The 27,313-nt window shown below is 43.2% G+C and overlaps 1 protein-coding gene across 1 annotated transcript; it reads left to right on the top strand.

The window, feature by feature from the left end:
- The first annotated feature begins 15,954 nt into the window (after positions 1-15,954).
- On the top strand, positions 15,955-21,171 carry LOC138288551 (interleukin-17A-like). The gene is made up of 3 exons (XM_069230076.1): positions 15,955-16,307; positions 17,291-17,538; positions 20,390-21,171. Exons 1-3 carry the CDS (start codon positions 16,275-16,277, stop codon positions 20,628-20,630), a joined length of 522 nt encoding a protein of 173 aa, XP_069086177.1. The 5' UTR covers positions 15,955-16,274; the 3' UTR covers positions 20,631-21,171.
- Positions 21,172-27,313: the final 6,142 nt, after the last annotated feature.

Here is a 27,313-nt window from a genome sequence, read left to right as displayed (position 1 = left end):
TTGGAGGTTAGCAAAGGATTCTGGGTAATAGAACCTGGTGAGAACCCCACAAGTCACCCCATTCTGAATTCCCCTAGATTTCCAGTTTTAAAAAAATGTATAGGTTTGCTATGATTCCCTAGGTGCTGGCTCAGGTAGAAGCCAAAATCCACAGCTAGGCACTTTGCAAAAAACAGGTCAGTGTTCCTTGGGAAAGTGTTTTTTTTAACCAGATTTTGAGGTTTGCAAAGGATTCTGGGTAACAGAACCTGGTTAGAGCCCCACAAGTCACCCCATCTTGGATTTCCGTAGTTCCTCTAGTTCTAGAAAATGCACAGGTTTGGTAGGTTTCCCTAGGTGTCAGCTGAGCTAGAGGCCAAAATCCACAGCTAGGCACTTTCCATAAAACAGCTCTGTTTTCTGTGGAAAATGTGATGTGTCTATGTTGTGTTTTGGGGCATTTCCTGTTGTGGGTGCTAGGCCTACCCACATAAGTGAGGTACCATTTTTATCAGGAGACTTGGGGGAACACTGGGTTGAAAGAAATGTGTGGCTTCTCTCAGATTCCAGAGCTTTCTGTCACCAAAATATGAGGAAAAAGGTTTTTTGGGCCAAATTTTGAGGTTTGCAAAGGATTCTGGGTAACAGAACTTGGTGAGAGACTCACAAGTCACCCCATCCTGGATTCCCCTAGGTGTCTAGTTTTCAAAACTGCACAGGTTTGGTAGGTTTCGCTAGGTGCCGGCTAAGCTAGAGGCCAGAATTTAGAGCTAGGCACTTTGCAAAAAACAAGTCAGATTTTAATGTAAAAATGTGCTGTGTCAATGTTGCATTTCCTGTCGCAAGCATTAGGCCTACCCACACAAGTGAGGTACCATTTTTATCTGGATACATGGGGGAATACAGAATAGCAAAACAAGTGTTATTGCCCCTTGTCTTTCTCTACATTTTTTCCGTCCAAATGTAAGACAGTGTGTAAAAAAGACTTTATTTGAGAAATGCCCTGTAATTCACATGCTCGTATGGGCCCCCGGATTTCAGGGATGTGCAAATAACCTCTGCTTCTCAACACCTTGGAAATACAAAGGTTTTCTTGGTACCTATTTTTCACTCTTTATATTTCAGCAAATGAATTGCTGTATACCCGGTATAGAATGAAAACCCATTGCAAGGTGCAACTCATTTATTTGCTCTGGGTACCTATGGTTCTTGATGAACCTACAAGCCCTATATATCCCCACAACCAGAAGAGTCCAGCAGTCATAACGGTATATTGCTTTAAAAAATCTGACATCGCATGAAAAAAGTTACAGAGTACAACGTGGAGAAAAATGGCTGTTGTTTTTCACCTCGAGTTCTATATTTTTTTTAATTCAGCTTTTATTTTCTGTAGGAACACCTTGTAGGATCTACACAAATTAACCCTTGCTGAATTCAGAATTTTGTCTACTTTTCTGAAATGTGTAGCTTTCTGGGATGAGGCATTGGTTTTACTCCCATTTCTTTCACTAACTGGAAGGAGGCTGACAGCACAGAAAATGGTAAAAATGGGGTATGTCCCAGTAAAATGCCAAAAGTGTGTTGAAAATTTGGGTTTTCTGATTCAAGTCTGCCTGTTCCTGAAAGCTGGGAAGATAGTGCTTTTAGCACCATAAATCCTTTGTTAATGCCATTTTCAGGGGAAAAAACACAAGCCTTCTTCTGCAGTCCTTTTTTCATATTTTGTTGAAAAAAATGACATTTTTGCTGTATTTTGGCTAATTTCTTGGTATCCTTCAGGGGAACCCACAAAGTCTGGGTACCTTTAGAATCTCTACGATGTTGGGGAAAAAAGGACGCAAATTTGGCGTGGGTAGCTTATGTGGACTAAAAGTTATGAGGGTCTAATCGCAAGCTGCCACAAATAGACAAAAAGGGGCTTGGCACCTGAAGGGGAAAAGGCCTGGCAGTGAAAGGGTTAAGGGAAAGGTTCATGGTCATGAAGTTTCTTTTCTGGTTGATGCTGGAACTACACGCTTAACAGTGAGATCTGTAGAGGTTCCAGATTTACCCTTGTCAGGGAGAACAGTTCAGATTGTGGAAGTTGGAAACAAACATTTGACAAATCCTATTATAGAGCCAGTTATGGTTAAGTTTGGTAATTTTAAGGGTTTGCAAAAGTTTGCGGTTTGTGACTCCAGTCCAGTGTCACTTTAGGGGAGTGCAAAACAAGGTGTTCAATTACTTGCAAGGATGAGGGAACTGAGATTCATACAAATAGTGATGATGAAGATCCGACACTAACTGTCAACAATGAGTTGGTGTCTGGGGAATTTCCTTTGATTAGTTTCAATGAGTCGGAGGTTGAAGAAGAAACTTTAATTAATTTCTTTCCAATTTTTGAAATAGAAGTTCTTCCGGTTGATTTGCAGAAAACTGTCAAGTCTAAAGTTTGGGATCTTTCAGGAAACGATATTCGGTTGATCAAAGGAGTGAAACCAGTCAGAGTCACATTGAAGCCTTATGTGGTTTTCCCTCAGACTCCACAAATGACAATTGAAGCAATCAAGGGTGTAAGACCTTTTATAGAGCGGTTTGTGGAGAAAGGAATTTTGAAGGAGTTGTTGAGTAGCCCATGCAATTCACCAATTATGGGTTTGAGAAAACCATATGGGAAAATTCGACTTGTACAAGATCTGAGAAAAATAAATGACATTGTGATTAAGTGTTGTCCAGTTGTGCCAAATCAATTTGGGATTATGTTTCAGATCCCATGTGATGCTGAATGGTTTACTGTGTTAGACCTGGGTCAAGCATTTTTCTCTCTGCTTCTTCATAAAGATATCAAATATCTCTTTTGTTTTAAATTCTTGAGCAAAGTCTACTGTTGGTGTACAATTCCACAGGGGTTTTCAGAGTCACCATCTATTTTCAACCAGATCTTAAAAAATAATCTAGAGTCATTGGTAATGCCTTACCAATCGACATTGGTTCAATACATTGATGGTCTATTGATTGCATCAAAGACAAAGGAAGGGTGCAAATATGATGCATTTGCTTTGTTGAATTTCCTGGGAGACAATGGTCATAAAGTGTCCTCTACTAAATTGCAGTATTGTCAGAGAGAGAGGTGAAATATTTGGTTCATCTAATTGAGAAAGGAAGTAGGAGAATTTCGAGAGAAAGAGTTGCAACAATTTTGCAGATGAAAGTATGGAATACACAAAAGGATGTGAGGATGTTTTTGGGAATGGTTGGTTATTGTCGCCAGTGGATTAAAAACATTTCAGTTCTTTCAAAGCCCTTACAGAGGCTGACTCATAAAGATGTTTCCAATCCTATAATAATGGATGCGATTTGTATGAAAGCATTCACTGATCTGAAAGAGTTTGTGTCAAGCTCCAGCTTTTGGTTTGTCATGAACGTGATGCATGTTCCTTGTCTGTTTTTACTCAGACACATGGTGGTGTCAATCGTCCAGTAGCATACTTTTCAGCTACTTTGGATCCGGTTGCAGCAGCATTACCAGGACGCTTGTGGTCTGTTGCAGCAGTAGAGCAGAGCATCACTCAAAGTGAGAATATCGTGATGGGTTACCCTCTTACTGTGATGGTACCCCATTCGATAGAAATATTACTCACTTGTTCAAACACTCAGGCCCTGATTTATACTTTTTTTGCGCTGGATTACTGTCATTTATTGATGCAGGCGCGGCCCAAACTTACAAAATACAATTGTATTTTGTAAGTTTGCGCCACTTTTGCATCAAAAAATGAAGGTAATGCGACACAAAAAAGTATAAATCAAGGCCTCCGTATCTGACCAGTTCTAGACTGACCAGATATGAGACTGCAATCTTGGGATCTCCAAATGTTACGATTAAGAGATGTACAGTGCTTAACCCAGGAACTTTATTTCCGATTGAAAATGTTGGTTCAGATAAATTGGATGATAATGAACATGATTGTCTAGAAATTACAGAGTTATGCACAAAACCCAGAGCTGACATTAGAGACACCTGCCTGGAAGACAATTATCAAATTATTTATGTTGATGGTTCCTGCTTGAGAGATAATGTGGGCTCTTTGAGAGCAGGATTTGCAGTATATACTATCACTGGCATACTGCAAGCTTCATGGCTTCGGGGAATAGATAGCTCTTACTAGAGCATGCCATTTTTCGAGTCAGATGCAAGTGACAATCTGCACAGATAGTCAATATGGATTCGGCATTGTGCATGACTTTGGCCAAATATGGTCACAGAGAGGTTTCTTAACTTCTGGTTCACCAGCAAGAAATGGTGAGAAAATTCATGAGTTGTTACAAGCTGTTCGAAAACCTGAGAAAATTGCTGTAGTGAAATGCAGTGCACATCAGAGATCACAAGATTACGTGTCATTGGGAAATGCATATGCAGATCAAGTTACAAAATGTTGTGCCTTGGATGGTATATCTTTTAGAGAAAACTGGGAATGGTTACCTGAAGATGATGAAGTGTATACAAATTTTACTATGCAAATTATTGATACTTTGGAAGAGCAGAAGGCTCTACAAGAGAATGTTTCTAAAGAAGACCTTAGAGTAAACTAATTATATAATTTGATATTTGTTAATGTTCTGATTTGTCATAACTTTCTCACCTCATACTTTATCCACCAATCGTTTTCATTTGACAAGTTTAATTTAATGTTTAGTCACCATGATTTGAGTTCAGATGCTCTATGTCCGTGTTCCAGATTCCTGAGTTCTTGAGACTTACTTTATGATCTGTCACTTTGACATTTCATGTTTTCCCAGATAGTCTATTGACATTCTGGTACTTTAGTAGTTTATGTCTGTTCAATACTGAACCTATGTTTAGATGGTTTAGTGTATCTTATAGTCCAAATTCTAAACCATCACCCCTACTTTTATTCCTGATGTTACTTGTTCCTGTCCTGATGCTGGTGCCTGATGTTACTGTCCTCCTGGCAAAGTAGACGTTGTTGCTGATTATCATAGTGATTTGTTAAATGTATGAGCTGTGAATTGTTATTTGTCTTTTGTTTTACAGTTGTCAGCTGCAAATGTTTATTACTGCTGCATATTTTTGATAGTGCCATAGCTAGATGTTTTCTAAATTTGTGTTACTAAAACTTTTACATGATGTCTAACATGTTGATGCTAATTAGTGGTTAGTGAGGTGTTACTCACATGCTCATGAATAATTATTGACATTTTTGTTTTATCATTACCAGATGTATTCAATTTCTCTTGCTCCGATTTAGTTACTATGGTTTTGAGTAATAACCATTGAGATAATTTGTTTTTCTGCATTGATTAAACTTTGATATATCCTTTGCTCGAATCAGCCTTTATTGTTTCTATACATGTAGCATTTATGCTTGAAAATTATTTTCGTGACTTTAGCGTTGTTAATATAGGGAAATAAATCATTAACTTTTTATTAAACTGGTGTGGTTATTGAAGTTGAATTGATTATCATACTGTTATATGTGATGTCTATGATGTATTTCGAATGACAGTTTCTTTAAAGCAGATTCAGTTTGATTCATCGACCTCGTATGTGAAATCCACTATCTAGTCTCTTGTGACCGAAATATAGCTAGGGTTTCTCAGCATTAACACATGTTTTGTGGTTCTGTAAAATGTATCTGTCTGTGCCCCCCTTCCTGCATGGGCTGCATTATAACTCTGGGATGTTGACTGGAAAACATATAAAGGTATGGAAAAGAGGTGTGGCTGCAGATAGGGCAGAATGAAGGGCTGGGTGGGGTAGGGCTGGCACTCCATGACTGCGTATAGTGGAAATATGACTGCCCCTTAGAGACAGGAAGAACAGGGAGGGGTGTGGTGATGCAAAGGATGAGGGGTAGGAGAGGTGCTGAGAGTGACAAATCTGACAGGTCTATCGCTGAGATATAACAGTCCACTAATCGCCTTTTGTGCCATTGGCACTAAGGGCTTTTTCAACTGCTCCTATCCGTTTTAAACTTTGAAAGCTTCACACTTTGAAACGTCTCACATTCTCGTTGTGAACTAATTGAATCTGAGTCAGTATATGCTTCAATGTCTAGTTGTACAAAAACAAGTAATTTAGAATGTTGTGATGTACAACAAAGAAAGAGCCATTTATCTCAAAGGAGGTACTTGGGTAACCGAAGGCTCATAATTACTCAGAATTCATTTGAGTGTGCAACACAGGCAACAAAAGTGTAAGTAATGATATAGTCTGTGGTATTTTCCTCTTTCATGTGCAGCATTACAAATTGTATAACACCGCTCACAATATTCCCACAGATCAATAGTCACTTCTATTGTTATTATGTTCTGGTCATGACACCACTTATCTAGTGTCAAAGATGAACTTGCTGGCAACTCCCATTATCCAACTTCACCACACTCTTTACTATGAGTAAATGATTACAACTGCAGAACATTCATTACATTTCAATGAAAATGAGTTTCCTTCCATGCTAGTTTCTCTTTACATGCTTCTTGAAGGACAAGGATGATTTGTCTTCAACAACCAACACAAAATTACTCCGCAAATCAGTACTCAATGAATCAAATAAAAACTATGTTAGGAGCTTTTTTAGTGTGAAAATCCATGTGTGATATTTCACTGCTATTAAAAAACATGCAGGTCTCCCAGGTCACAGATCCGCCATTACAATCTACGCTTTTCCTTCACCATCTCAGCATGTCTATTGTAGTTTCGAATTCCTCTTTTACTCTCATCAGTCATTCTATGTACTGCATGAACAGGTTCTGAGAAAAAAAAATAGAATCGAGAGAAGGAGAACTTTAATAATCTGGCTCTAGTCTGCAGCATAATTAGGATGCTATGCCAGGATACGCAAGCACACATTATCCCCTGTGTAGTAAAACACTATTTTGAAACCACAACACAGACCTAGCATACCTTTTCGTCTCCTTGTTTGAGATGATAATCTCATACAATGCAAAGTAACAGAATTTAGATGAATGTAGATGAATTGTTGCAACATCAAGGTAAACAACTGTCATAGAGCGCTCCTCATCCAACTCCCCACAGGGGAGTGCCAGTAGATGCACCATAACCAGTATGCCAAGGAACCCCCTTGGTTAGTACTTACTACATAGGTTCAGGCAGTCATTACACTTTCAGCATCGTGGGTCCATCTATCACCAGTGAGAAGAGCATGGGTTGAAGCTGATCCTCATTTTTTAAGACAGTGGTGGTGCTGTGTAAGTCCTGGGACTCTTCAACTGCAATCTGGAAATGTTCTTCTAAATTTGGAGTCTTGTCAATTTTGCAATCAGCTTGGCAAACACGGCTACCAAAAGGGCCACCAGAGGAGATGTAGCAGAAACAAATTGATGAAAATGTGCAAATGCTTCTGATGGAATAGCCACTGCCATATTGGAATGGTGCAGGGGAGCAGTGGTCCCAGCTAAGCAGCTTTGCAATTCAGCGATTGTGTTGTCATGCCTAACATGTTGAGAAGCTACACATAAAGAGAATGGATAAGCCTTTAGCTACCACAAGGCGTTCTTTTTGTTTCCAGAAGTGTCAAACGAGATAAAGAAGTACTAGTTCCTAAATGCATTTGTCCTGTTTACTGCTGCTACAGTAATGCAGCTGACAATTACATTATTAGTTAGTGAGGTTTCACCTTCACTGCTCAGAATTTATTTAGCAAGAGCATGCTGTGTCACTAATACTATTTATACACCTTACAATGCAACAGCAGCAGAGCAGTTTTACATAGGACGTTGTACATTCTCATCACATTCTGCTTGCTACGGTTTAGTGTTTCTCCAATAAAAAACTGACACATCATAATAACTAAGCTGAACTTCACTGTAAACAAAAACATTGTATCATTACATTTGAGAGACCAAATCAGATATTTGGAAGAAAAGATACCCAAAATTGTTCTGGTTATTGTAAATGTGACAATTTATGTCACTTTTCTAAGCTGTGAACAGGAGGATCAACCCAAAAGAAACAGTAATATCGCAAGAAAGACCTTCCCTTGCAAAAATGTTTAATTTTACATGTACATGCGGCAAGGGGACTTTATTAGATTCACTTCCAGCTTGGCTCAAACAAAGGTCTGCTTTAAAGTTCTATCAGTCCTCCTGTTGTTTGAGTATAATAATGGATGGGAGCTATTTGAGTCTAACTCCTAGATGCCAAAGCAAGAGAAGACAACAAAGACACAACATTTTATCACTTCACTAGTACCTAAAAATATCCATGATTTTTGAGGCAGGTTTTTAACTTTGTTCAACTCTCTATTTAGGAGATGTGCTTGAACTGTAACAATGCCAGTTTTATCATAATTACACAAATATTGATGTAAATGGCACTTACTCTTGAAATACCTTTAATAGCTGTAGACATCCCAGTGTAATGTGTGAGAGCACTTTACATCACAAACAGTGGCACATTAAATCATATGTGTGTGCCTCAAAGCTCAAGAAATGTTCCATAAGACACTGAGGGTTTTAACTTATAAGGTGTAGAAATAACATATTGTCCATAGATGTAGATATTATGGCCCTCATTACGACCCTGGCGGTGAGTGATAAAGTGGCAGTAAAACCGCCAACAGGCTGGCGGTAAGTACTGCCAAATTATGACTAGGGCAGTAATAACTCCCATAGACAGCCACTGTACCACGCCAACCGCCATGGCGGAAACAACACTCACCATGGCGGTAGACGTCAACAGCCAGGTGGAAGACAAAGTACCACCCACCATGTTAAGACACACAAATCTGTTGCCTTTTCCAGGGTGGTATCAACGTCATCATAAGCCTGGTGGAGAAGACAGAAGTGAAAGGACTCACCATCGGAGACACAGGGAAGAGCTACGCCACCATGGAACCCGAACTGCAAGTCTTCCTGATGATTTTCTACGTTATGCTCCACCTGGAACACCAAAGCCGATAAAGGTGACGACGGTGAGTACAGCTGCCTAGCACACACAGGAGGGAGGGAGGCAGGAAAACGAGAGTGACATGCACAACACACACCAGACACACACACCATACACACAACCAGCTGCACACGTAAAACGATGGCACACGGCACATTAAAACAAGGACCATATTTTCGAAGTACTGAAAATGTATTAGCATAGCAAAACCCACCACACAAACCAAATATATACAAAGGTTCAGAAAGGGCCAATGTCCAGTCCAAAGTCATAAGGGCACAGAAGGCCACAGGGCACAGTCCAAGGCCCAACTTGTATCCTGACATCATCCGGAGAGAACACTGCAGGGGCACACAGTTTGCAAGTGGGCAGGCACCTCAGTGGGATTGGGGGGGGGGGGCAACTCAGCTGAATACAGGAAGTTCCCCACTGGTCTGGAGGGGGCACCATGCCCATTATCCTTTGCTGGGGAGTGCAAGGTCACAGTCTCTGGAGTGGGGAACATGGCCACTGGTTCTGAAGGGGGCTCCATGCCCATTTCTCAGTGCTGGGGAGTGCAAGGTCACAGTCTCTGAGCTGGGGAACATGCCCACTGGTTCTGGGGGGGAGGGGCATTTTGCAGCAGCCCCTGGAGAGTGGCCTACATGTCCTCTGCTGACGGTGATAGCTGCACTTCCTCAGATGGTGGTGTGGGCTGCTTTGAGGCAACAGGTGATGGTGCCTCCTGGCCTGCCTCTGCTGGTGGTGATAGCTGCACTGCTTCAGCTGGTGGGGAGGGCTGCTCTGTGGCAACAGGTGATGGTGCCTCCTGGCCGGCCTCTGCTGGTGGTGAGGGCTCCATGACCACAGGTGGTGGTGGTGGTGATTTCACCCTCCCAGCCTCTGATGGAGTTGAGGGCTTCATTCCCTCCATGGCAGGAGTTGTGGGCACCTTCCCCTTCCTGGCTGTAGGTGTTGTGGGCTCCTGCCCCTTCCTGGCTGTGGGTGTTGTGGGCTCCTTCCCCTTCCTGGCTGTAGTTGTTGTGGGCTCCTTCCCCCTACTGGCTGTAGTTGTTGTGAGCTCCTTCCCCTTCCTGGCTGTAGTTGTTGGGCTCCTCCCCCTTCCTTGCTCTAGTTGTTGTGGGCTCCTTCCCCTTTCTGGGTGTTGGAGTGGTATCCCTCACAGTCCTGCCTCCATGACTAGGAGGTTCCTCCTCTGTCCCCGTGGACTGTTTTACTGAGGTGCTGGGCTGGCTGGTTGGCAACCTGGTTCTATATGCAGGACGGGGGGCAGGGTAGAGGGAAGAGGTCAATTTGGGCAAGGAAAAGCTTCTTAGGGATGGTGGGGCAGGAGGAGGGAGAAAGGATGGAAGTGGAGGTTGATGGAGTGGTTGTTGGAGGTGTATGTCTGCTGGACTTGGGTGCAGGTGCATGGGCAGTGTGCTGATGTGAGGTGGATGGCTGTTCGGTGTCTGAGTGCTTGCGTTTGTGTCCTTTAGGACGGGGGACAGACACGGTGGGAGAGGACACAGGGGACAAGTGGATGGATGTTGTGGAGGTATCTGCTAGTGAGGTGTGGTGATGCTGGTTGTGGATGTTGAGGCAGTGCATGCAGGTGTGAGTGTGGACGTGACTGGGAGGGAGGTGGAGTGGGGGAGGAGGGGGAGAAAGTGGAGGTAGCGGATGTGGTTGAGTCTGCAACTGTATGGTGTTTGTGTGAGTGCTTATGGGATGAAGTGTGGTGCTTGTGTCTGCCTGTGCCACTCTTGTGTGTTGTCTTGTGTACATGCTCATCTGTGTGTGTGCTTGGGATGGGTTGGGGTTGAGGAGAATGGAACTGGGAAATGGTAGTTTGAGTGGGGACGGTAGAAACAGGGACAATGGCTGCCATCAGAGAGTAGGCCAGAGCCTGAATCGATCTCTGTTGGGCCGCCAATCCACCGTGAAGGCCCTCCAGGAATGCATTGCGTTGCTGCATCTGGGATGCCAGCCCCTGGATGGCATTCACAATGGTTGATTGCCCTACAGAGATGGATCTCAGGAGGTCAATAGCCTCCTCACTCAGGGCAGCAGTGCTGACTGGGGCAGGGCCTAAGGTGCCTAGGTCAAAGGAGATGCCCACCCTCTTGAGTGAACGGGCACAGGCAGCTTGCTGAGGGGCTACTGGGAGGGGGGTGCTGGTACCAGGGTGGCGGCTGTACCTGCAGCAGGAATGGTCACTGAGGTGTCCGCCACCACCAGGAAGCTCCCATCAGTGGAGGTACTTGAGTCTGTGTTGTCTCCTCCAGTCTCTGCCGTGGTGCTCCCCTTGCCCTCCGCCCACTGGTTCCCTCGGCGTCAGTGGATTCTGCCTCCTGGGTCCTGTGGGATGCAGCTCCCTCTGTCACTTGTGCCCCTTCTCCTCTACTAGATGATGCTAATACACACAATGACAGGATGACAAAACAAGAAGGGGGGACAAAGGATATACTTGGTCAATGACTGCACCAGCACCACTATTGGCATGTACATCACTGTCACACACAGGGAACAGGCTTAAGCAGTATGCATTGCACTACCAGTGATATGGCTAGTCACTAAGGCAAGATGAGGACCATACACCGCCAACTGCAGCACTCCTGGGACCCACGATTCCCTGGCTGAAATGGACTGCTAACAAGCTAAGTTACCGGTATTTGCCATGCACCCATTACCCTTCAGTTGACCAATGATGCAATGTCTGGCCCGGCCTTAGGGGCATCCACTAACACACATCCACCACCCGGATACCAACCCACCAGCCAAAATATGTATTGATACCCACTGTACTCACCCCCTTGAGGCTGCTGTGATACCCTGAAGTGCCCATCCAGCTCAGGGTGGGCCACCGCCAGTATGCAGGCCATCAGGGGGGTCAGGGTCCAAAGGTCACCCCTTCCTTGTTGGGAGGCCATCCCCAGCTGGGCTTCCGCGGTCTTCCATACCCAGCATCTCAGGTCCTCCCAACATTTCCGACAGTAGGTGCTTCGCCTACCATAGAGCCACAGGGTCCGTACATCCTTAGCGATGGCACTCCATATTCCCTTCTTTCGAAGGGCGCTGACCTGCAGAGGCAATACAGACAGGAGATTACCTTTAGACAAACTGTCCAGCCTGTCTCTCAAATGGCCCACCATGCCCATTTCCATCACCACTGGCACACACATAGGCCAGCGCACAACATGTACACCGCCACTAGACATTCCTCCCACCCCCTCATTTGATGCTTTCACACACATCTCCATGCATCCTTTCCACTTGCATCGTGCCCAAAGTGTACTCACTTGTTGGTCTGGAGGCCCATACAGCTGTCCGTACTGGGGTAGGACTCCATCCACCAGTCGCACCAACTCCTCCAAAGTGAAGGCTGGTGCCATTTCCCCGGTCACACGGGCCATGGTAGGTTCCAGACACAGGTCACAGTAGCACATCCAGTGTAGGTGTTCTCCTGTTGAAAGTCAGGAAACAAGTGAGGAATCAGATAGAAAATGGCGGTCATGTCCATGGCGGTGTACACCGTCACCGCTGGCGTAGATCCCCATTGGCCACTGTATTCCATAGAGCCCCATATTTTCCACTGAGGAATAGCACGGCGTTGCAAGACCGCCTTCTGCCATGACACCCAACGTCCATTTCAGGGGGGAGAACAGGCCTATCAACAATTACTGCGTCACAGATTACATTGGCACATACTTTGCCATTTACACTGTCTCAAAACATAAATGCACCGTGTGGACTGCAGCTGTGGTTTTGTTGTTCCAATTGTGACACCCTACTCACTCTTGTGTCCCATAGATACCTACTGCTGCGAATGAATAGGTGGAGACATACCCCCATGTACACACCTCTGGTGGACTTTGCTACACTGGAGGACAGGCACATAATACTGACCTATAGACTGGACATGGCCAAAATCACAGAGCTGTGTGCCCAGTTGGAGCCTGACCTGATATCAGCTATCCATCATCCCACTAGGATCCCCCCTCTTGTGCAAGTTCTATCAGTGCTCCATTTCCTGGCAACTGGTTCTTTCCAAGTGATAGTGGGCTTGGCAGCAGGCATGTCACAGCCAATGTTTTCTATCGTTCTGACAATAGTTTTGTCTGCCCTGGTGAAACACATGTGCAGCTACATAGCTTTCCCCCAGGTGGAAGATTTGGACACTGTGAAGGCTGGATTCTATGCAATGGGACATATCCCCAATATTATTGGTGCGATTGATGGGACTCATATTGCATTCCCCCCCCCCCCACCCAGAATGAACAGGTATTCAGGAATCATAGGAGTTTCCATGAATGTGTAAATGGTGTGCCTGGCGGACCAGTACATCTCCCACGTCCATGCTAAGTATCCTTGGCTGGTGCATGATGCCTTTGTTCTGAGGAATAGCAGCATCCCAAATGTGATGGGATAACTACAAAGGCACAGGGTGTGGTTAATAGGTGAGCCTTGGTCCGCACCTCTGGTGTCAAGCCCATAGGATTGTGTGTGGCTAAATGGTGTCCCTCAGGTGATTCTGGCTACCCAAACCTATTGCGGCTGCTGACCCCTGTGAGGAATGCCAGGACAAGGGCTGAAGAACGTTATAATGAGGCACAGAGGCGACCCAGATGGATCATCGAGAGGACCTTCGGCCTCCTGAAGGCCAGGTTCAGGTGCCTCCATCTGACAGGTGGATCCCAGTGCTACTCTCCCAAGAAGGTCTGCCAGATAGTAGTGGCATGCTGCATGTTGCACAACCTGGCCCTTAGACACCATGTACCTTTTCTGCAGGAGGAGGGGACTGGAGATGCCCCTGTGGCAGCAGTGGACCCTGATGACAGTGAGGATGAAGAGTCTGAGGATGAGGATGAGGACAACAGAACATCAGTAATCCATCAGTACTTCCAATGACACACAGGTGAGACACAGGTGAGACAGTGCAACTTAACATTTCTATGACTCTTGGTGTATTCTGTGTGGCTAGGCATGATGGCATTCACTTCCTTTTACCTCTATTTACTGTCACCTATGGTTTGACATTTTGCTGATGTTGGTGCTATAACAACTGTGTACTGATGTGCTGACTACAGCCAACTACAGTTCAACATTTCTATGCTCTCACAATGTACAGTAAATTTGCAATGGGTGTAACTGTTTCCAAGAATACACATATTCAACACATGACATACAAGTAGCCAAGTTGTGGCCAAGGGTGTTTATTGTAGTGCTAAGAAATTGAGGGTAAGGTGCAATGAAATGGGGTGATGATGGTGGAAAGTCCAGGGTATTGCTCCAGTCTGTTTGCAGCACAGGACCAGTGTCCAAGGGGTCATAGGAAGGGGAACAACGGCAGTTCGAAGTGGACAAGGTGACAGTGTGGGACACAAGGGGAACATTCAGGAGAGTCTCATTTCCTGGTGGTGGTCTTAGCAAGTGTCTCTGGCTTCTGTCTGGGTCACAGGGAATGTTTGTGGGGTGGTTCACCTTCTGAGGGGGAGGGGTGCTGATGGCTTGTGGGTCCTGTGTCGGGGCCTCCTTCCTACTAGCGGCAGGGGAAGTGCGGGGCTGGTCAATGGACTAGCTAGTGGTAGGGGCCCGCTGGTGTGCTATTGCCTCCCTCATTATGTTGGCCTGGTCTGCCAGCACCCCTGCTATGGAGATCAGGTTAGTGTTGATGGCCTGCAAGTCCTCCCTGATCCCCTGATACTGTCCCTCCTGCAGTCACCTGCTCTCTTGCACGTTGTCTAGGATCTGGCCCATTGTGTCCTGGGAATGTTGGTAGGCTCCCAGGATCTTGGAGATTACTTCTGGAGAGTCGGTTCCCTGGTCCTGTCCTCCCTCGGTCCTCCCAGAGTGACCCTGTTGGGCTGTGCCTCTGTCCCCTGAACGGTGTGCCCACTGGCACTGACCCCAGGTCCCTGATTGTCTTGGGGGAGAGGTGTGGTCTAGGGTCCCTGTACAGGTGGGCACACTGCTGATTGACATGTCCTGGGGACCACTGGGTGGGTGCTGTGGTATTTGATCCTGATGAGGGAGGGTCTGTGGTGGTCTGTGAGTCGGCTTGGGTGACCAGCTGTCCAGTGGTCCTTGATGGACCAGGTTGTTGATCTAGATACAGAAGTCCAAAGTTACAATCATCACTGGGGGCATCTGCTGTTGGGGGACTGGACAGGCATGGCACCTCCTCCCCACTGACATTGGCTGGGGTACCTGTGGGGATGTAAGTGATGTATTATGCTTCATGTGTATGAAATATTGTACATCTTGTACATTTGTGTTTGTGGAAGTATTCTGTTGGATTGGTGTGTGTGTGTCATACTATGGATAATGGATATCTGCCACAGCGGCAGTATGTTGGTGGCTGGCAGCTTGGTAATAAGCAGAATTTACCACCATTGTCATAATGAGGTCCTATATGTTGAGAGTGAAGTGGTAGGCGAAACACAAAATCAGCCAATCAAACCTAATGCACTGAATGCAGTTCTTTGTACTAATAAGACTTTATTACTTCCCAAGGGAACCCTTGTTTGCAATCTTACAATGGCAACAGATTGAGAAAAATCGTAATAAAGATCTAAACTCATGACTTACAGTTTGCATACAGCTCCTTGATGCTGGTGAATACATCAATGTGCCATGCTGGTATGATTGCTACTTATGAACTTGAAGTAACAAATAATCTCAGTGTCATAAGCAGTCGCCCACTTACCTATGTAAATAAAAAAAAATCTCCATTCTGAATATTAAATGATGTGTTTTGTAGCACAGTAGCAGGCACATTAACAATCTGCTTTTTATGAGTCAAAACTGTGACTGGACAAAGCTCAAAACTCCCCCAAAACACTGTGATATTAACCCAAAGTGAGGCAGGATTGTGCTTTGGCGAGCTGCTTCTCTGGGCCCCTTAGACCGAGGGATAAGATGACGTCATTGAGGGCGGATGCGGAAGCAGCCATGGAAATGCCAAGCTGCACCTGTGTGCACGTGCTGCAACGGTAAATATAATCCGAAAAGGAAGAGAAGCCACTCGCGGCCTTGGGGTGGACGGCAGTTCAAAATCATAAATCACTCTGTACAGGGAAAGAACGGGTAAAGTTCCTTTTTGTGTGTTGTCGCCAGGATATCCAGGCGAGCAGGCAGTAGGAGTTACTCTGTCCTCATTTACGCATCCCCGTCTCTCCACTGGTAGAAAAACAAAACTTCCCTGTAGGAAAGGAAGACCCAGGGCCAGTACGAGTAAAACTGGGGGAAAGTCAGCTGGAAGCAGGTGAACCAAGGTGTACTCCACTATGGAAAGCCCAAAAGCCCCGAGAAGTCCTATAAATCGGCTGAAGGAGTGTTCCCAAAGCAGAGACTCCCAGACTCACGACCGAGAAAGGCCCACTGGAAAGAAAACCAGCAGACCAGAATGACTTTCAAGACCTCAGCATGCGCAATTGTGGTAAGAAACCCTTAGTTGTAAAAACCATTTGCTTTCTATGAAATAGCAAAATAATAATCTGCTTTCAGCATAAACGTATACCATGTATACCATATCGTATACCGTAGGTTTCGAAATTCTTTCATCGACTACTAGTTAGGCCACTTAACAACGGTGTGATCTTTGGTAAACACGTTCTACCGCACCTTTACTTTCTTTGAGGTGCACATCCGGTCAGGCCCAGAATAGTCACATCCACGTGGAAGCCAGGCTGCTGTTACGTTTCCTTCGGTTTCTGTGCTGGCAGACAAAGATGACCTGCAGTGGTGGAATGCTAGGGCTCTTTGCAGGTCGGGCCACAGCAGTGTCTGTAATTAATATGGCCAAATGCGATAGAATTGAGGCATTTTCAAATCAACTCTTTCTATATCTGTACTCTGCTGGTGATACGTTCTGAATATCTGAATGCAAAACTAGAAAAAATTACAACTCTGCGTGTTATCTGTGTTAGCAAGAAGTGAGTAAGTCGAGGAGGGTTGTGTTGACGCACTGAGCGTGTATTTAACACACAGTGAACGAGTAAGACAATTTGCAGTCCTTACAAAACTGTTCTTTATTGAAGACGTTTTCACTTTAAGACGATGCTAAATACGGTTTTCTTAGAATATGTTTCTACTAATAGGGTGCAGTGCTGCAGAATGGAAGTCCTTGGTGGAAGGCAGATATTTGTGCATGGTGTCCATGAGCGCTGACGTGACACTGAAAGGCATGATTCATGAAATCTTTTTAACATAGCGTAGCATTTTTATCACACAGCATTAAGTGACAGCTGCCACAGAATAAGGAAAACCTTTTTGCAGACAATTCAAATGCTATATCATTCTTTCCCAAAATGATATTTGTAAAATTATAGTACACGATGTTCGGCCAAATCGTATTGACCATAGATTGCCACTTTATTTCTTTAACATTTAACATTTTTATTTCCCCGTTTCCTCTTACAGTCCTTCTCTCTTCTGGCACTTTGTTCCTCAGCAATTTCACTTCCGACCGAACACCTTGACCAAGTGTTGTCTCACGAAAATCATCCAGAAAAAGACTTGGCAGCGAAGAATGGAGAGAGGTGTCCTGGTAACGGGAGTGTCAGGTTCCCTCACAGCGCGAGAATTGACCTCCGGGCCATCGATGTTGGTGCCGGAAACAGGATGCTGACAGACATTAGTAGCCGATCGCTCACACCCTGGGACTCCAGGTACTGATATGATACACCTTGTCCAAATAGGGCCAACGTGTACTTCTTTTGATGAATACATTAGCTAAGAAATAATTACTTGTAATTTTAAGTATTTGAAAATTGGCAAACAAAGGCAGCTTGGGCAGTGCCAAAAAGTGCAAGATCAGCTTCTTGCTCTAAGCCCCTGCTGTGGTCGGGTGTAGGAGAGAACCATTCAAAGCTTTCCCTTACCCATCATATTAACTCCCCCAAAGAAAAATATTATTTTTAGTTCACACCAATGCCTTACAATAAAGATGCACCATAATAATATATATATTAGAGCCACACCCTAGCTGCTGTCAACGATAAACATGTTGAAAGATCCAACAATGATTTGCCAGTGTGATTTCATTATATAAGTTACACTAAACCCTTTCTGAACGAGTCGGGGGCTCCGATACAGGTGGCATCTGCTCCATTTTGCTGAATTAATTTTCATATATCTTTAGGTGGTGACATCTAATCATCCCGTGGCGATGGATGTATCGATTTGTTTATTTATGATTCACTAAGTACTCTTGGGAAACAGCTTCAAAAGTATACAGTAAAGAAATGAATTAGGAATGAGAGGACAGGCAGTGACAGGGAGGCTGAATGGGTAGAGGGAGGGAAGGGGCAAGACTAGGGCTAGGACTACCAGGAGATCAGCATTTAACCAGTGGAAGAGGTCGAGGCCCAAGGGATCCCCTGAATGAATAGGAAAAGCATTTGTGGATACACGATAAACATTCAGCTCCATGACAGTTTTGGTCTTTTCCCACATACAGAGGATAAGGAGGTATACCAAAGGTCAGAACCTTAGTCATCTCCCATGCCACTCTTGTTTTGTTCCCACTGACGTGATGAGGAAACTGAATACAAGAGTAAGGGAAGCAACCTACCCGTTTGATTCTTGCGTATGCCTAATGATTGCAGTCACTTCTGGGTCTGGTGCTTGTGAAGATCTAAAAATAGGAATCATGTCAGATACACGTGCAGCATAAAGCAGCGTTATAGTTGAGCATAAAGTAACTGTTGTTTAAACTATGGAGCACAAAGCAGACCTGATCGACTTACCTTTTATTGCATATAAACAGCTAGTCTTAAGAATTTGTGTCTGCATCAGTATATCTTACAGCACCAAAGTAAGTTTTTTAATGAAAGAACGCATTGAAGTGCCCACAAACTTTCTTCACTGAATTCCCTTGTTAGAAATTGTGGAAAGTTACTTGGAAAGAAATTTAAAAAAAATGGGTCGATTTTCTTTCCATAAAATCACATGCTGCACTATATTTTTTAAAAACTACAATTTATATTTTGTACGTTGGGTATTCACAGTATATTTTAGTAAGAATAATCATATCGCTGGATGGGGGGAGTTGATGTTCAGCAAATATGCTGATAATATTATTATTTAAAACATTTCTGTCACTTAAATTACCTCTTTTTCTCAGACTAGTGAAGTGATACTCCACTCCATGACATGGAGACAACAGTTCCTACTTGCTGAGCCAAGCTGGTGGCCACCACTGCCAGTGTGTAGTCATGCATCGCTCATCTGCCAGCTCAGCTTCCACAAACTGATAACCCTAACCTTGAGTGCTTTTTTAATTCTTTGAGGTGGCTGAATGTGTACAAGTAGAGTAAGCCAAGTTTATTAATAAAGCCCTTAATTTGTCAAATGAGGTTTCTGATTAAATTGCCTACTAGGTTTTCTGAGTGAGTCTTTATGTCAGAACATGCAAACTGAAAAGAAAGATTAAAACAAAAAAACAAAGGAAAGATATCACATAGGGCGACGAACAACCAACACATTGTAATGCCTATGTAGGCCAAACTAAAAATAGTTAAGGGTGAAAGAACTGACATCTCAACGAAACCTCCTAACTCTTTAACTCGTTAACTCTGGGTTTCACTAGTCCTTTAGAAATACGAGCAATATTCTGGCGAAATGGAGTAATGCGGCTGCAGAGGTGTACTTATGAAAGAGTGCTGGGATCTGTGCTTGCTTGGCTGAGAAGCCTTCAGTAGCAATAGCCAGAAACCTACAACCACAGAAGAGCGACCATCCCATGTAATGGTCTCATTCCTGGAAATGGATTCTTTCTTTGTGGGGAGCTGTTGTATCATCACTGTGACACAGCTTGAGGTCTTCGAGACAATTATTTGTGTTAATCAGCACCTCGAATGAGGTAATGTAACCTACTCTAGCTAATGGGGGATTAAACATTTGTAAAAGTATATACTCTCTTGAATAAAACACAGGACTGTAATACCAGCTGTAGAACAAGGGTGAACTTGGGGAACAAGTGAAAAAGACGATCATAGCTCATAATTTGTTCCCAATGGGCACCTGCGGTGGGGATGAAACAGTGAAAACGGGGCCAGATATGGTGGTCACAAAATACCATTCATTTGTGGTACACCATAAAAAGGGAAGACAGGAAGGTAATAGAGGACCAAGGAAGCAATAAAGGTGGAATGAATACATAAACAGGATTATAAATTAGGACGGGAATACAGAGGCAGGCAATGTGGGAAAGAGCAAAAGAGCGATGAAAACGGTAGGTTAAAGTAAAGAGGGGAGGCAAGGAGGGGGCGACAGACAGAAGGTAAAATGACAAATGAAGAAGCAAGAAGAAAGGAGGAAGTTTCTAAATGAGTAAAGGAAACAGGGAAGCAAGGACCACCACAAGACTCTTACTGGAATCTTATTGCATAAAGTAACCAATGACCAGGATGAATGATATTTCTCCACACTTGTAAGGTACACCGCTATTACTACATGTGCTAGGATAGTCTCATGATGCGCCATCATTTGAAACTTTAAATTGTTCTTTCTTTGCAGTGTAGATACGGATGTGAACAGAAACCCTGAGGTCATCGTGCAAGCCAACTGCCTCCACTCCATGTGCCTCGACTCTGAGGGGCAGAAGGACCTCCGTTTAAACTCCATTCCTATCAGGCATCAAATCCTTGTGCTGCGCCGGGAACAGAAGGGCTGCAGCCTGAAGTACAAACTGGAGAAGCAATGGGTGACTTTTGGATGCACCTGTGTCCGGCCTGCCGTCAGCTATGTCTCATACTGAGGCCCTGTAGGTGTTTCTACCGTAGCGCCGGCCTCAGATCTGCTCAATACCCGTCGTCATTTTTCACAGAATATGTGATTAATATCAACATCAACATTTTAAAAACCCGATACAGAGACGTTCGATAATGACAAGTACCTGTCAATGAGGGCTCCTTATATCCATTCTAGTGAGTCTTGCTAGGACATTGACAACACTCAGACCTCATCAAAGTTTTTCGGGTCTCATTAAAGAACCCATGCTGAGCTTCCATTTTGAAATCATTTTAGTTGTCAGTAGCAACTAAAATGTTTAAGAAGGCTGATCCAACAATGGGTTTTTATATTTTTATATATAGGAAACATTCTCAGGAAACTATTCGACAGAGTATGACAGAGTTTGAATCTGAAAGTCCACAACTTTATCCTTTTAAATGTTAGAAGTTTAGTTACCTTCTTATTTTTGGACCACGATTTGTACATATTTATATATTTATTTTTCTTTACATGTGTTTATTATGTTTTATTAACTTTTTTAAAGAATTAATGTGTGTCCCACTAAGTCTCTACACAAGACAGTGCAAATAGTTGTAAAAATATTTTGTGAAATAAACGTTTTATAAGCTACTTATTGTGAACAAAGTTTTTTATGTATGCATTGAAGGGTCAGATAAAACAGATTCAAAGGACAGAACTTCTACGATAAGCAGCATCAGACTGAAATTACTTTCAACGTTATGCTGCACTTAGTCTAGTCCGGTATGCTCGTACTGTAAAAACATAAAGACAATGCTTACAAAATCCAAGACTGGATGCTTCGCCAACCCTCTCACTTGCAGGTGTTACAATGATATAAAAAATAGTTCTCCATTCTTTTTTTACCAACTATTTTTTCATTGGTATTTTTAAGTACATAACAAGACGCAAACAATAGCATCCAGGTAAGATCACAGTGTACATGCATATAAGAGATGGGAATCAGCTGTGGGTGGACAGGCCCTAAGGCATCCTCCCCCATGCATCTGCGATGATTCGTATGCAGTGGCATAGGAGGGAGACACCAAAGAGAACCATTAAAGTGAACAACTGGTGAAGTGGGATGTTGGGGGGCTCTCCTCAGTGACCTCCAACTACTGAAATTAGAAACGTAGTGCATAATAGTCAACTCTGGCAAGTTAAGTAAATAGGATAAGAGTTGATCCACACGGCCTTCATGAAAAAACAGCAGACGGATACAAACTAATGTGTCCATTCTAATGAAAGAAATGCCTTATTGGCAAAGCTATGTTTGTCAAATGAGCCTGATGAATGCCAATTTCATCAAAATGGACTTGTTTTTGGACAAGACTTCTACAAGAAGATAACCACTTCCATGCCTTAAACTCTTTTACACTTTAAAGCCTTATTTCCTTCACGTTGCCCATAATACTATTCCTCTTCCCCGAATCTTTGTTTTTTCATTTCTCTGGATGCCCCTAGCCCATTTTTCATGGCTCACTGTGTTTGATATTGCAAGTACCTGGCCCCCTCGACCAAGAATCCTTCTCCATGTCATGTTTTATTTATCCCCTCCTCCATCCCTCTTGCTCCTTGGTCTCTTCATGGTGCTTCTCTTTCTTACTTGGGTTCATCAGGTCGAGGTTCTCTAATATGGAAAATTGTAACATTGAGCGACTCCCTATAAAACACGATCATTAAAGCATCTACATTTTATCCATAAACTGTCACATACTCTTAAAGAAGCATTGAGTATGATTGGTTTAGGAAAGGGACAAATAGCTCCAAGACAAAGTGAATGTAATCCTCTCCAAAGGACATTTTAGGCTGGAGTACTAGATAAAGTAACTTTTCCACTGTTTTAAATAGAAGATTTGCAATGTATTCATTCAATATATTTAGTGGAAATATATTAGGTGCCAGAACTGTTCCTAGTTTAGTTGTTTGGATTGGTGACAAAACCCCTGATTTCCAAATATATTGTGTCACCGGACAACCTACGGACCCCACAGATTCTTAATTACATACATTAATGATCTAAATGTAAAATAAATCTATTCACATCCAAACTGCAGCTTAACTTACATTTTTTGAGCCATTTTTAAACATTGAGCTATCAGAAAGTCCACTTACCCAACAAAACACAGAAACAACGTTTTTATCATCACAAACATTGTAGCCAAATATCAGGCACATATAGGAAATATACATAATGCTAGAAATGAATAATATTACTTTAAACTCTTTGACATGATGAAACTGTGGGTTGTTGGGCACGCCCCAGGGGACTCACTGCACCGAAAATAGATATTGGCTTTGCCATGAGTAGCACTTAAGCTTCTGCCTCAGTGGATTCCAAGTTGCAACAAGACAAATATGTGAATGGGGAAACTCGAGTTTATAATGAAGGAGAATGATACATTATTAAATGCAGTAGCTACATGCAATGTCTCAGCACAACTGTTTCTTCTGGCACCCATAAACTCTGAAAATACGTGGCTTTGTGGCTGCTTTGGATATTTGTTTTTCTGAATTGTATGTCTTTTTACTTTTGATAAAAAGGAGTGCTGTCAATTTTGCTTAGCTATTTTTTTCTGAGCATTAACAGAATATAGTAGATGCCAAAATAACATTTTACCATCCTAAGAACTACCATGTCAATTTCTAAAACAACATTCCAATGCGAGTTGCATTTCAGAGAAAGGTGCAATGATTATATCCTTTTTTATGTTGAAGCGCATTGCTTAGGCTCCTGTTGGGATGTACCTAGGTAGATACAATTATTACTGCCACCTGTTTTAGTAGGACATAGACTTTGCTCTGCTGCTTCTGCATATGTTCAGTGCTTATTAGTTCTGAGGTAAAGATTTGTCTATCAGTGACTAATTTAAGAAGGGTTTTGTAAATCTGCTTTTTTAAACAACTTTATTTAAAGTGTTTACATTGGAAAGGTCACCGTTAAAATTTGGGTCACTGATTGACTGGGATATGAGCCCTGGGCAAGCAGCAACCCCAATTCTAGTCGGGTCAAGATCCAGGCAAACCCTAAATAAATCTGTGTTCACCCTCTGGTAGCTTGGCACACAGCAGTCAGGCTTAACTTAGAGGCAGCGTGTTAAGTATTTGTGCATTACTTCAAACAGTAAACCAGTGAAAACACAAGAAAAAGAGCTTCCACACCAAGTTAGAAACATAGTACAAAATGTAATAAATGAAAGAAAACCCAAATTAAAAAAAAACTAGTGGGAAGAACAGGAGTGGTTGAGTTTCAAATTTTTAAATAAAAATAGCACCAAGAAGCACAAAGCGGTATCAAGGACATCTGGTTGCGCAGGACAGGAACAAAGTCACAAATTCAGGCTGACTGCAATGGGGCCTGTTGTATCAATGTTGAGGATACTGTCCACAGGACTTGCGGTGGGAAGGCCAGTGTAGAGGATGGATTGTTCAGTGTAGGTGATGTGTCAGTTCCAATGAGCAGTGAAGATACGATGCCGAGCTTTGGCTTCATCATCAAGGCTGCCGTAAAAAGCATTGTGCAACAGTGGTTCAGAAGGCGATCCATTGAATCCAAGAACTGGGGATGTGATGGCGATGCAAGTCTTTTGTGACAGGTCCAATCTATGCAGCAGCAGTTATGTGTCAGTCCAGCCCAAGGATGTGTCACTCAGGTGAGGAGATAAGTCTGTTATGTTCCGAGATGCATCGTTCAGAAGAGAAGATGCGTCGGTTCCGCTGAGAAGCATTTTAGGGCCACTCCCAAGAGTCCAAGACTGGGTTGGCACCACCTGGCAGGGTACACATACAGATGGCAGAGTTTAGGTGCAGAGGCAGGGTGGGTGGAAGTATCTTATGTCTATGAGACTTCAGATTATGATTTTCAAGTATTTTGCTCAGACCTGGAAGCAGCGAGATAGGTTTGTAGTTCCCTGGGCAAAAAGGGTCCAAGTTAGACTTGTTTTAGTAAAGCCTTTATCATGGGATGTTTCCATTCCAAGGGTACCATTCCTGTGCTTTTGGGAGATTTAGCATTTCCAATATAGTGGGAAGGATGTACTGTGCTACTTTGGCAAGAATCCTTGGTGGTGCAGGGTCCAGAGGAGAACCTGGTTTCACTTTGCCAACTACAGCTGCCAAGCTATCTGTGGTCATATTGGAGATTTCTGCAAAGGCATTATTCCTATTTTTCGGATTGTGTCAATTGGGAGCAGGGCTTATGTTTTAGAAGTTTCTTGAAATGTTAGATAAATGTCGGTAATTGAAAAACAATCTTGTTTATTCTTTGCACCTGGATACAGATGGTTTGAATTTGTACATTTACAGTTATAGGATAATCACCTCCATTCAATGCATTTTAGTTCAATATGATCTACCTAGGTCAGGGACTTTTAAACATGTGGAGATTGAAGACCTCATCAATCAAATGCCAATGCAAGAAATGTTGATGCTTGCACCCATGCTGACTGTTCTTTTTTCATACTAAGTCCCGTCAACAATTTCTACGATACATCAAATCCATGTAATTTGCTTTCTGTGTGATTTAGCTAGACTGCAGATAGCTTGTCTGTGGAGATTGACAGGGGCGTAGCTTTTGAGAGGAGGGTGTTTGGGGTGCTACACCCCCCAAATAAATGTATTTTGTGACAAATAGTTGAGTACAGGTGCTTTCAGTTGGGTATGTTTAGGTGCCTGTCAGATTTCAGTAGGTATTTGTACACACAGACAAAAATGCACACACACTCTCTCTATTTGGAAAATCTTCAAAGATTATGGTTATTTCACAAAATAATGTGCTTTCTCTCACTTAGTGCCGCTGCCTATCCCCATTTCTCTTTCTTCCACTGCCCCTTAAGCCCCTCTTGTGTGCCCTGAATGTTGTCATATATATTTTAACATTATGTGCCAGCGTGATTATTGGGAAATCTGGAGCTCACACACCTCCAATCTTACTGACCAAGCTATGCTCTTGTAGATTAGGGTTTCTCTACTGATTACTGCCACAGTTTTATAATTTAACATTTTTGGATAGTATCCAACTTTCATCACACTCCATCTAAACTGAGGTTGTGGCATAAGAAAGCAGTTGTGGATTACCACCAATTTGTTTGCCCTGATGCAGCTTAATTACATGTGTTTTGATAACTGTAGGAAATCTGCTTTTTCACATGGCTCAAGTCCTTTTGCTTTGCTGTGTTAAACAGTGTTGGTATTATAACTCTGCATATTAAGAAAGAGCCAACAAGCATATTTGTCAAATCTGGCGGAGTCAGAGGCCCCTCATCACATTCTGCAATGGGACACCATCATGTTGCATTATGCCACTGAGCACTTTGTCTAATTTGAATATGAGTTGCAAAAGTGTGTGATTCATTTATACAGTGTCTTCATGGGAGAGATCCATGGGGAGAAAATGGATGATTTGTTTGGTTATACCCCAAATCTGTCTATCACATTTGCACTGGAGGTGGTGATTCTGGCTCTGCAGAATAGCTCAAGTCACAAAGCACCTGGTCCAATGCAATCCCAATGGACTTGTATAAAAGCTATTTTAAGCTGTGGGCACCTATAATTCTAAATGTCTTAAATGCAGCAATGAGTCTAGGAATCCCTCCCTCCTGGAAATCTGCGTGCATTGTTCCCGTGTATGAAAAGGGAAACCGCAGTGATCCCAAATCCTATTGCTCGATTTCATTCCTAGACTCCTCAATGAAAATCTTGGGGCGAATTGTCTTATGGCGCATTGAGGAATGGGTTAGAGAGCATGATGTGATGAGTAAGGTGCAGTATGGTTTTAGGAAAGGGTTGGGAACACAGGAGTAATGGCTGAACTTACTTATGTTGAGTGGTAAATATATGCAGGTGAAGAGGGGTACTCTTTATCTTGCCTTGATGGACCTTAGCTGTGCTTTGACAAAGTAAATTGTAGTAAACTATGGGAACGTTTAACCTCGATGGGTATGGAGTCCCAAATCATGGAGCCGCTCTGTTACTTCTACTCTGGAACAAATGCTTCAGTGAGATATAGGACCCATGGGGATTGCACGGAATCTTTTAATTTAAAAAAGAGGCGTGAGAGAGGGTTGTGTTTTGGCCCCCACTTTGCTCCTTTTATATACAAATGGTTTGCATAACTTTTTGGTGGATAGATGCAATCATGTTCCTAAAATAAATGGAAAGAGTGCGCCGTCCCTGATATATGCGGATGATGCAGTGCTTATGGCCCGTACTATGAAAGGTCTCCATGAGATAGTTAAGGCGTATGTTGACTTTATGTCGGATTTAGATTTAGAGGTCAACAACAGCAAAACCCACTCCATGGTCTGTGGCAAACCATTGAGCAAAGTAGGGGCTTTGGTGATAAATGGCCAAATCATCAGCTGTGTGCAGGAATTCTAGGTGTGACTTTTGATGACAAAGGAACATGGAAGCCCTGCATAGCGAGGCGATGTGCACGATTCAATGCCTCTGTAGGGGCTACTTTTGATTTTGCAATAAGAGTGGGGATCAAGCCCATACTGCCTCTGCCTGAGGTGTATAGACGTAAATGCCTCACTGTTCTTTTGTACGGGGCACCACTTTGGGGTTATTTGGGCAGCATAGCTGTTCAGATAGAGGAAAATCACTTCCAATGTTGTGGCTACGTATGGTCCCTGATGTGTTGCTGTGTCGGGGTGAATTCTTTTTTTAAAGGGGCTTTATGTTGGCGAA

Source organism: Pleurodeles waltl, chromosome 4_1 (genome assembly GCF_031143425.1).
Source record: "Pleurodeles waltl isolate 20211129_DDA chromosome 4_1, aPleWal1.hap1.20221129, whole genome shotgun sequence".
Lineage (NCBI taxonomy): Eukaryota > Metazoa > Chordata > Amphibia > Caudata > Salamandridae > Pleurodeles > Pleurodeles waltl.
The sequence above is the reverse complement of the archived record's forward strand: the minus strand, read 5'-3'. Positions and strand labels throughout refer to the sequence as shown.

Bases quoted from the DNA above. Each gene is read 5' to 3' on its own strand.
- LOC138288551 (XM_069230076.1), top strand. From the start codon at position 16,275: ATGACTTTCAAGACCTCAGCATGCGCAATTGTG. The intron at 16,308-17,290 runs GTAAGAAACCCT...TTCCTCTTACAG, and splicing joins CCTCAGCATGCGCAATTGTG to TCCTTCTCTCTTCTGGCACT. The intron at 17,539-20,389 runs GTACTGATATGA...CTTTCTTTGCAG, and splicing joins CTCACACCCTGGGACTCCAG to TGTAGATACGGATGTGAACA.